The sequence below is a fragment of the Pelophylax lessonae genome (genome assembly GCF_965119305.1).
Source record: "Pelophylax lessonae genome assembly, chromosome: 2".
NCBI lineage: Eukaryota > Metazoa > Chordata > Amphibia > Anura > Ranidae > Pelophylax > Pelophylax lessonae.
Window position 1 is genome coordinate 600,812,822 of NC_138769.1, and position 11,653 is coordinate 600,824,474.

An 11,653-nucleotide genomic window follows, 5' to 3' on the forward strand; every position below is an offset into this window, starting at 1 on the left:
AAAGGAACAACTAAATTTTTGTAAATTGCTGCCTCGCCTTGGTGAATCTGCTGCTGGCAAATTCTCATTCTGACATGGCCCTTCTTAATAAAACAAAATGTATAATAGCTCTGGAGGCAATACTACCATACAGGGTACTGCACAAGTGGGTTCCCTTTAAAGCATATCTAAAGTGTTGCTAAAAATTAACCCTAAAATAAAGCTCCCTCTGTAAAAAAATAATTTAGGTACTCACCTTCCCCATGGCCCATGCCACCAGTCACTGCAGTAATGAGAAAAGGTGCCCAGTGGTTTCTCCCACTGACCCCCAACCTTACTGTAGGAAACAGTAGTAATGTAAGGGCCGTCGCACTGAACCATTGAAAGCATAGGGGAACTAGGCACCTGACACTGAATGGGAACTATACAGCACACTATTTATCTGCAGTGACAATCACACAGCAACTCATGCCTTGTGAACATGAGCAACATGGTAGTAAATATCTGCAGTAGAAATTGCACTAATAGTACAGTACAGGACACAGCAGTCGTATTCCTAGACCATGGTGTTTATTTACTAAAACTGGTGAATGCAAAGTCTAGTGCAACTCTGCATAGAAACCCATCAGCTTCCAGATTTCACCCTCATTCACAATGAACGCGGCTTTGAAATCGGGACTCTGAACTCGCACGATTTTAAAGCCCCATTTCAGTCCCACTTTAGGGGCAACTTGAAAGACATCTGCAGCTTCATGCACAGATGTCTAATGAAATCACCCCCCAAAGTCGCCAAAAGTAGTGCAGGAACTACTTATGGAAATCAGTGCGGCGCGGCAAAGTCGGCGTCTCACCAATTGGGATGCTCCCATTGCCGGCAATAGGCTGCGGTTTGACATGCCAAATGGTGCCGATGTGAATGGGAGCTTTTTGTTAAAGCTAAATTGAACAAGCTGAAGTTTAAAGCTGATTGGCTTACCATGCACAGCTGCACCAGATTTTGCACTCTTTAGTTTTAGTAAATCAACACCCATGGGTTATATGCAGGCTACCTTCAGGTGAATGGACACTTGCTAGGGCTACTCCTAGAGTGTACTCATAAAACACTACTCACTCCATGAGACCCCAGTTTTTTTGCTAGTGTCTTGAGGTGATGGACCTGCTCTTCTCAGGAGAAATATTTTTCTTTTATAAACCATTTTTTTCCTCTGATGCTTCTGTCAAGATATGACTGCTTATTGCCTTGAGCTATCTAATAGTTTCTCGATTAGTTACCCTCAGTACCCTGGAGACCATACCAGACCCTACTATATGGAGCCAGCCTTTAATGTTTACGTCAGGCACTGGATCATGTATCAGACGCTCAACTTTGCACGAAGTGCAGCAAGTGTATTTAGCTGCAGGGGGCTATACAGGTCCAGGGCCATGATCCATTTCTGTGGTTCCCAAACCCTGAAGAGCATTTCGTGGTTTGCCCACCATGCCTGGTGAAGCCTAGCAGGGCCAGCCTTACCATGGTTCCCGCTAAGTCCATTAGACCCAGGCAGCAAATTGACTCCCAAGATTTTTTTTCCAGCAGTTTTGTGTGTCATCAGTTTGCGGAGCATTACAGGCGGCATTTCCCCATCTCATACTGCGGGAGGCACAGTGTCTCCTCTGGGGAGTGTCCCTCATGTGATTGTGGTGTGCGCAATGATGTCAGACATAATATTTTCTACATTTATATTTATATAAAATAATGAATGTAGGGGTCTTTAGTCGGGTGTGATTTTCTCTTTTTTTTTTTTTAAGGGGGGGGGGGGGGGATCAGCATTTTATTCTTGGACCCAGGCAGCACAATGTCTTGGGCCAGTCCTGAAACCTAGACCCCAAGATAAGGTAAGACAATGTTTCCCTGTATATTGACACTGACTCCTGGCTTTTTGTAACACAATCTGTTATGCGTAGCACAATATGCAGTTATAAAGGCAGAGGATTTGTAAGTTATTGTGGTAATCCCTGCCATTTTGCCTGTAACGTTTCTGGGTGTGAGAAACTAAATTTATCAGTTTTCCTCATGCTTTATAGACCAAGTTTGAGGAGGATGAGGTGTTACACCTCCCAGATGAGGTGTTCCTGCTTGCTTTTTCCACCAAAAATGTCCAAAGCATGTTGTGGCACTCCTGCTGCCATCTTCTACAGAGACACAACCACAGGAACACAGTCAGCGCCTGGTTTATAGCGGCTCCTGTATCTGGACACGCAAAACCTCTTCCATTCCATCTTCCATTCTGTGAATACCCCATTGGGGATCCCCTAATTTAGCAATGGCAGAGTACAGTTGAAAGGGAGCTGGATCAAAAGGACCAAATACCAATCTTTCAGCAGACAACCTAAAGGAAACTTAAAACACCACTCAGGGTAATAGCTGTTCCTTTGTCCCAGAGCAATGTCCTATTATTACACTGCTCCCCTCTTCTGACTCTAGCTCCCTCCAAGGTATTCACCATGCGGTCCTTATTAGTCACTGTCTTTAACTGCATGGCCATTGAAACCCAAGCCTTAAAGTATCAGGGTGTTTCTAACTCTGTCTCCTGTTTTAGGCTCGGTTCACACTGCCTTGACTTGGAATCCGACTTGTGAGACCCCAAGTCGCGTGACATATGAAATTCCATGTTAGTCAATAAGAGCTGTTTTTAATTAGCACTACTGAAGTCGCTCCGACTTTAGAAAATGTTCCTGTACTACTTCAAGGCAACTTATATCCAAGTTGTGCCAATAGAGTTAAATAGACTTGGAATTCAATTTCGGCTTGTTCAATTAAAACAATTGTAATGTCTCATTTTTTTTTCCTTTAAAAATAACAAACATGTTATACTTACCTGCTCTTTTGCAGTGGATTTGCACAGAGCAGCCCAGATCTTCCTCTTTACGGGTCCCTCTTCTGCTCTCCTGGCCCTTCCCTCCTGTTCAGTACCCCCACAGCAAGCAGCTTGCATTGGGGCACCTGAGTCAAGTCACAGCTCCCTGTGCCCTCTCTCTCTCCTGATTGGCTAGCTGACATTGATTTGTCTCAGGCAATCAGGAGGGAGAATCCCAGACGGCTGAGACACTCATGGGCATCACTGGACAGAGAGGGACCTCAGGTAAGTATTAGGGGGGCCGAGGAGGGCTGCTGCACACAGAAGGCTTTTTATCTTAATCCAAAGAATGCATTAAGATTAAAAAAAAACCTTCTGACTTTACAACACTTTGACAAAAAAAAAAGCTGAAAGCTTATTGGTTTCTAAGTTCAGCACCATATTTCGCATTCTCCAGTTTTAGTAAATCAACCCCTTTACGTCATGAGGAAAAGAGATTTGACCTCCATGCACAGAAAGGCTTTTTCTCAGTAAGAGCTGTGAAGATGTGGAATACACTTCCTCAAGAACTAGTTCTGGCCAGCTCAGTAGGTTGTGTTAAAGAAGGAGCTGGATGCATTCCTAAATGCCCAAAATATAACTGGATGTTAACATTTATAGGTAATAACACCAGTAATAGTTGATCCAAAGAATATCCGATTGCCTCCTGTCGAATCAGAAAGGATTTTTTTTTTTACTTGCTGGAGGATTATGCTTTATTGGGATTTTTTTGCATTCCTCTGGATCATCTGTGGGTATACGATTCTGTATATGGAGGTTTTCTATTTTTTTTTTTTTTTTTGTTCTGTTCCTTGAACTAGATTTACTTGTGTCTTTTTTTCAGCCTGACTAACTACTGTATTATGTAGGTTATGCCCTTAGGGACAGAATTTCTTGCTTTCCCTATCAGCCCATTCCTCCAGGGCTGATAGTGCCTATTGAGTTTTTTTTAGCCTGTAATATCTGCTTCTCAGATTTGCAAAGGCGCCACCACCTGGTCTTCTGTTCACACATTCCCCAAGTTCTGGCAAGTGTATGTTCAGGCCTCAGCTAATGCAAGCTGTGCCCACCACCCTGTGTCTTTTCACTACTTATTGCTTGCCAAAAACTGGAGTCTCACAAAGTGGGCAGGGTATAGGAGCACGCTCTAGGGGTGGGTCTAGCAAGTTTTTTTTGCCAGTGTCCAGTCACCTGAAGGTAGCCTGCATGGTCTTTGAATGCCAATCCTGTACTGTACTCCAATATATGGCATTAGCAGATAAGTCCACATTTCTGTTTCTTAATCAAGAGATTATTTATTTATTTACTTACACTGAGAAAACTTCTAAATGCAACACTTTTGTTTTTGTTCCCATTTTTCATGAGCTGAACTCAAAGATCTAAGACTTTTTCTATGTACACAAAAGGCCTATTTCTCTCAAATATTGTTCACAGATCTGTCTAAATCTGGGTTAGTGAGCACTTCTCCTTTGCCGAGATAATCCATCCACCTCACAGGTGTGGCATATCAAGATGCTGATTGGACAGCATGATTATTGCACAGGTGTGCCTCAGGCTGGCCACAAAAAAAGGCCACTCTAAAATGAGCAGTTTTATCATACAGCACAATGCCACAGATGTCGCAAGTTTTGAGGAGCGTGCAATTGGCATGCTGACTGCAGGAATGTCCACCAGAGCTGTTGCCGTGAATTGAATGTTCATTTCTATACCATAAGTCATCTCCAAAGGCCTTTCAGAGAATTTGGCAGTACATCTAACCAGCCTTACAACCACAGACCACATGTAAACACACCAGCCCAGGACCTCCACATTCAGCATCTTCACCTCCAAGATCCTCTGAGACCAGCCACACGGACAGCTGCTGCAACAATTGGTTTGCATAACCAAAGAATTTCTGCACAAACTGTCAGAAACCGTCTCAGGGAAGCTCATCTGCATGCTCATCCTCCTCATCAAATCTCGACTTGACTGCAGTTCATCGTTGTACCCGACTTGAGTGAGAAAATGCTCACATTTAATGGCGCCTGGCACTTTGGGGAGGTGTTCTCTTCACAGATGAATCCCGGTTTTCACTGAACAGGGCAGATGGCAGACAGCATGTGTGGGTGAGCTATTTGCTGATGTCATCATTGTGGATCGTGTGGCCCATGGTGGTGGTGGAGTTATGGTATGGGCAGGCGTATGTTATGGACAACGAACACAGGTACATTTTATTAATGACAACGATACCATGACGAGATCCTAAGGCCCATTGTTGTGCCATTTATCCAGGACCGTCACTTCATGTTGCAGCATGATAAGGCATGGCCCCATGTTGCAAGGATCTGTACACAATTCCTGGAAGCTGAAAACATCCCAGTTCTTGCATGGCCAGCATACTCACCGGACATGTCACCCACTGAGCATGTTTGGGATGCTCTTGATCGGCATATATGGCTGCGTGTTCCAGGCCCTGCCAATATCCAGCAACTTTGCACAGTCATTGAACAGGAGTGGACCAACATTCCACAGGCCACAATAAACAACCTGATCAACTCTATGCGAAGGAGATGTGTTGCACTGTGTGAGGCAAATGGTGGTCACACCAGATACTGACTGGTTTTCGGACTCCCCCAATACAGTAAAACTGCACATTTTAAAGTGGTCTTTATTGTGGCCAGCCTAATGCACACCTGTGCAATAATCATGCTGTCTAGTCAGCATCTTGATATACCACACCCGTGAGGTGGATGGATTATTTCGGCAAAGGAGAAGTGCTCAAAAACAGAGATTCAGCCAAATTTGTGAACAATATTTGAGCGAAATAGGTCTTTTGTGTACATAGAAAAGGTCTTAGATCTTTTGAGTTTAGCTCATGAAAAATGGGGGCAAAAACAAGTGTTGCGTTTTTAATTTTGTTCAGTGTATATCTTATCCAATCGCTGTTTTATACAACCTCTGTGAATTGTTTTCAATACATTGAATCCACTGTGAGATAATATTTTTTTATTTATATGGAGTATTATTATAACTCTCCAGATTGGACAATCAAAATGGAAAATTTGTGTCCAGCATGATCAAGTACAGCCCAACAGTCAAAAGCATTGACTGAACTCAGCCTAGTTAGTCTTAGAGATATTGGCCTTGGTGTGTTTTGTACTTGAGAATTGGCATTACCTACTTTCAGACATCAATTACATACTACCTGCCCTTAATGTGATTGTAAAGGCAGAAGTTTTTTTATCTTAATGCATTCTATGCATTAAGATAAAAAAAACCTTCTGTTTGCATCAGCCCCCCCCCCTAATACTTACCTAAGTCTATCTAGATCCAGTGATTTTGCAGCAGTGTCTCCGCTGCCCGGGACTCCCCTCATTGGCTGAGACAGCAACGTGGCGCCATTGGTTCCCGCTGCTGTCAATCAAAGTCAGTCAGCCAATTATGTTTAGAAAGGGGACAGGATGGAACCGCGGCTCCATGTCTAAATGGATACACGGAGCTTTGGCTCATCTCGGGTGCCCCCATAGCAAGCTGCCTGCTGTGGGGGCAGGAGGGAGGGGCCAGGAGTGTAGAAGAGGGACCCGAGAAGAGGAAGATCAAGTTTGATCTGTGCAAAATCACTGCACAGAGCAGATAAGTATATGTTTGTTATTTTTCACTAAAAAGAAACAAGACTTTACAAATACTTTAAAGACTGAATCTAACAGTGGTTGTTGGGCAGTGCCTCCAGTTCCAAGTAGGACCACACTGATGCATCAAGCCATCTGCAAGACAAAAACAATGAAGGCAGAAAGGGGGAGGGGAGCTATTTGAGTGATTCCATGAAAACCTGAATTGTGCTTAAAATAGTAACCTAATTTTTTATATCTCAATTGGCTCAAGTATAAAGACAAAATGCTGTATTAGGTTGTGTGCTGGCTTATATCTAACATTTTGTCATTTTCATTGTGCTTTTATCTCTTTCAGTGGTAACATCTTTAGCTTGGTCATGGTAAACAGGAGAATTAGACTGGCAAAGCTGTGTCTCTCCGTTGTAAAGAGGATGAGGAACCAGAATGAAGCAGAAACAACAGTTCTTCTAAAGCTCTTGCAGTTTCTTTGCATATTAATGGCACTGTAATTTTTTAATATGCCGAGGCTCCCTCATATGCAAAGCGTGGACTGAGTAAGATATCAATGTCACCTTTTCTATCTACCTTTATAAGTCCCACCACATCCACCACAAAATACCTATTCTGTTTGTTGCATTGCTTACATACACAAATATTGTTCAGAAACTTGAAAATGTCCCAGAAATTCAAACTTTCTGGAGATAGGAAACATCGGAACTGTAGGTTGTAGCTGTACATTGAATATTTGACGGTAGAAAATGTGCCTAAAGCTCAGCATGACAGAACAAGGGTCAGATATAAGTTATCAGTATATGAAAATTTTCTTTAAGCAATAACATTTTAACAAAGGCAGATTATATTTAGTATAATCTATAGTTAACCATTGTTTTTTGTTTAATGATATTTATGTTGGTTTCTCTATTATACATTTGTTTTGTGGAATAATCAGCATCTTGCCCACATGATCCAGGGTGTTACTGACTCCACTTTAGTTGTCTGCCATGATACAAAAGAAGGGATATGGCATGCTGGATCCCAAAAAGCATTAAAAATGTCACTGTTCTACTAAATGTATCCAATTTTGCTTTAAAAAAATATCTTTTGAAAAAGTAGGGCTCAAATAGCTTGAAGCATTTATTAGTTTACTCTTCCACGTGTGCAGTTTAATAGCTCAATCTCTAAGAAAAAACACAACAGCAGTAGCAGCTATGTTTGACTGTAGTCTGTGAGTCCTAAAGGCTTATCACAGTGCAAAAAATGTAATTAAAAATTAGGTTAGTGTATATAGGAAAGCACTAAACTCAGGAAGTTGTTAGGACAGTGCACGCAAGGGATGGCCATGTTTAGTCAGCCATTTCTAGCCTAATTGTAAGAGATTATGGAAAGTGAATGTACAGAACTCTACTAGTAGCTTCCTGCTGTGTGTTTATAGTGGAAGTATCAAAGTATGTAGCAGAAAGCAGACAAATGCAGGGGAGGTAGATGACTCCTGGTCAAACTCCTGATCCAAACCATCAAAGGCTTTAAATATGTAGATCTGCTGCAATGATAACACAAGGTGGGTAAAAAAAAAGTACCTACCAGACATAGCAGCCCTTACTGCAGATGTTTTACACTATCATTTATCGTAACATTGAGCTACTAAATCTCAAGTGAAGGATACTTTTTATTGTACCAGTTTGCTTTGCATTTCTAGGTTTTTGAAACAGCTAAGTAATGTTTCAGTGATGTAATAACAAAATACAAAATATGCTGGGACATGTTTAAAAACTGTTGTTCCTACAGCGGCATGACTGCGACTGCAGATTATGGGATTTCATTGCAAAATGTTGACTAGGCCCCCTGGCGACCTTCCTACTGTCAGTAATCTTAACATAAATTACATCTAAGTTAAGGACAGGTAGAAAGGGAGCTGTTAACACAGTAAGTACACTATAAAGACCAGTGCTGTGGGCAGAAGTTTTCAGGGAAGGGGGAAGTATCATTGCAGGGTTTTACATTTTAATATTCATTTTTATAGCTGGCCACTTTGTCCAAAGTAACTCACCATCCTTTTCATCATGTCAGATTTCAGGGACTCTGTGTAAATTCTATTGAGAAAAAAATGAGAAATATATGATTAGGAAAACCCAAACCATAATTTCACAAAAAACGTGGACTTTCAGGGGCACCTCATAGAATGAACGAAAGCAACTCACAATTGATAAAAAATATCATTTTTATTACACAAAGACCTTTTAAGAAAAGAGTGGGGAGAAAAGAAAATCCTCATTCAGTACACATATACAGACAAAAAAAGAAAGAAAACGTATTCTCAAATTAATAACCCAAACAGTCTCTAGACTATGTTCAAAAGAAACAAGTGGTTAGGACTGTAGGGAGATAGTTAGACTAGTACAAAGTCATATCTGATCAACGGGTCGTACAGGACACCTGTCAAACATATATTGGGACAGTAAAAATCGTTTGTCTGCAAGTAGAAGGACATCCAATATATGTGCATACCTGGCTACAAAACCATCATTTATCATTTTCCTCTCCACCTGTTTGAAACTGCCCTCCTTATCTGACTAATCAGTTCCTTTTTTTGGGGGCAAAATATCTATACAAATATTTTCAAAAAACGTTTTCTTCTCTTGAGACTTTTGCTACATTGGCTATTTGTGGAGTTGTCTGGGGGCCTGATTGATTCAGTAATCCTTTCATTATTGGGCTCCTTTTGGTAGCTCTTTGGAAACCCCTTTAAAATTACTTCCACTGAACTCTATATGAGGCATACCCTGCCAGTGCCAGATTTCTCCAAATAGGTATTCATATAGACCAACCACACATGGCGCCCCCCCCCCCCCCTTCTTTTACCGCATCCTCTATGTCCACCCGGGAGGAGTTTTCTACACTATCTGAGCAGAATTATTCTGATACAAACTGGTCTTGAAGAAGCACGCTGCGAAACGCGTAGACCCGTTGATCAGACATGACTCTGTAACGACCCGTTGATCAGATATGACTTAGTACTAGTCTAAATATCTCCCTAACAATCCTAACCACTTGTTTTTTTTAACATAGTTGGTCTAGAGACTGTTTGGGTTACTAATTTTAGAATTAGTTTTCTTTCTTTTTTGTCTGTAGATGTGTACTGAGTGATGAGGATTGTCTTTTCTCCCCACTCTTTTCTTAAAAGGTCTTTGTGTAATAAAAATTATATTTTTTATCAATTGTGAGTCGCTTTCGTTCATTCTACGAGGTGCCCCTGAAAGTCCACGTTTTTTGTGAAACTATGGTTTGGGTTTTCCTAATCCATATATTTCAATTTTTTTTCTCAATGTTATTATTTGGATGATGGCACTTGTTGGGTAGTTCATTTCTATTTCTACTGTTTAAATTCTAATTCCTCAAACTTCTGCCACCGCCACAGCAAAAGTCCTGAAAGAGTGACTGTAGTAGCAAGTAAAAAGGAAAATAAAAAGAGTTGTAGTAGCAAGAATATTGGCCAACAGCATATTTTATAATATGACATAATTGTTAGTAACTCTAATACAAACTACCTTTAATCTTTGAGGTTTTTGCATAACTGAAAAAACTAAAGAAAACTGTCAGTTTTTAGTAAAAGAGACACAATGGGGGTTCGACACCAATTCATTTTGCTTAGCATGTGGCTGACAAATTTCCTCCTGGCTCATTCGATTTTTTATATGAAGTATGTCAAGCAGAACGATACCAACAGGGCTAATCACGGAGTGAATTTTGACCGTCTCATCAGGAACCGGCCGAAGTTTGCTTTGTGTATCACCAGCTTATGGCATACATGGTAAGTTTTAGGGCTGGCCAGGATGACCAAGAGCTGTATGTGACACTACTTAGATAAACAAATTCTCCTTAATGCACAGTCTGCAAAGGGTATCTGTGGCTTGTGATCCTGAAGTCTCCTCCTGCACATCTGACAATAGCTTCTTCTTAGTTCTTGGATGGAAATTTTACAGGGGGTACAGGGTCAGTATTAACAGGAACTTCTATAATCCTAATTAAAACATCAATAAATATGTGTTCAAAAGCACACAGCCTTTCTAAATTTAAATTGGTTGTAAAGCCACTTGTCATGTCCCTACAATCTACTCTGTTTGGTAACTATATGTGCCACACTGTATGTCCTATATTTAAAAAAAAAACGTGAGTGCCTTGAGGCGCTCTAAAATACGGTAGAAATCTCCTTTTTTAAAAAAAATAAAAGACATACAGTGGGGCAAATATTGTTAGTTACCTAACAGAGTGGATTGTAGGGACATGACACTGTTATGATAGCAGCAGGAGGGGAGGATAGAGGAGCAGATTGGAGCTGACAGGCAGGGAGGGGGGAGAGGAGGACACAGGAGAGCTGCGGATGATGGAGGTAGGTGAACTGACCACAGTGTCAGGGCTCAGCAGGAGTGAGGGCAGAACCAGGCAGGATCAGCCAGGTATTTTAGGTGGTCGAAAGGATCCATTTTTTTTTTATTTAAAAACACTTTTAATAGCCCCCAACAACCTCCCTAATGGGGCACCTTCCACCGCTAAGCCTCATAGCAGCTGGGTGGGCTGCTGGGGCTATTGTTATGCTGCTGGTTCCTACCTCCTGTTGAACTCACACAAGACAAATCTTCTGCTTCAGCTTTTGTATTCTGACAGCTGACACCACCTGCTGTCAAAATAGCCAAACAGTGCCTACATCTGATTGGTTTGGATTTTTCAATCAAAGGATGTCAGATGGAATGGTGCAGACAGGGCCACCCATGGAGCAAATTTTGACTGGTTCATCAGGAAGTGGGTGGATATTGTTCCATGTATGTGCAGCTTTATGCACATTTATGGTATTTCAGACTGCTGAGTATAGCTTCATTGTGACAGCCCCAGCTACTGCAGGAGAGAAATGTAATTAGATATGGTATGGATGAACTGTTATTCACTACTTTATTAATTGTCTTTATTAATTGTCTTTGTCTATTTAATGTATACATTAAAGGCCTTTATCTCTTACATGCTGTCATATTTCAATAATCTTAGAGGTTAATTTATAAGGAGAAGCCAGTTAGCAAGGCTCCTCCCCTGCAGGCTGCCATCAATCAGAAACTAGAACCAGAGAATGGATTAAAGTGAGCATTACTTTATTATACACTTAATGCGTAAGAAGTTTGTAACTCTAGGTAATTTTTTATATTCGAATTCATATTTAGA

The 11,653-nt window shown here is 41.2% G+C and overlaps 1 protein-coding gene across 4 annotated transcripts in view; it reads left to right on the plus strand.

Annotated features, from left to right (window-relative positions):
* Positions 1 to 7,386, plus strand: part of CALCOCO1 (calcium binding and coiled-coil domain 1) — a 104,870-nt gene extending 97,484 nt beyond the window's left edge. For all 4 annotated transcript variants that reach the window (XM_082247689.1, XM_082247691.1, XM_082247692.1 and 1 more), the window contains one exon: positions 6,801 to 7,386. In XM_082247689.1, the coding sequence (XP_082103815.1) occupies positions 6,801 to 6,806 (6 nt within the window). In that variant the 3' untranslated portion in view covers positions 6,807 to 7,386. The remainder of the gene's footprint in view (positions 1 to 6,800) is intronic.
* The last annotated feature ends 4,267 nt before the right edge of the window (positions 7,387 to 11,653 follow it).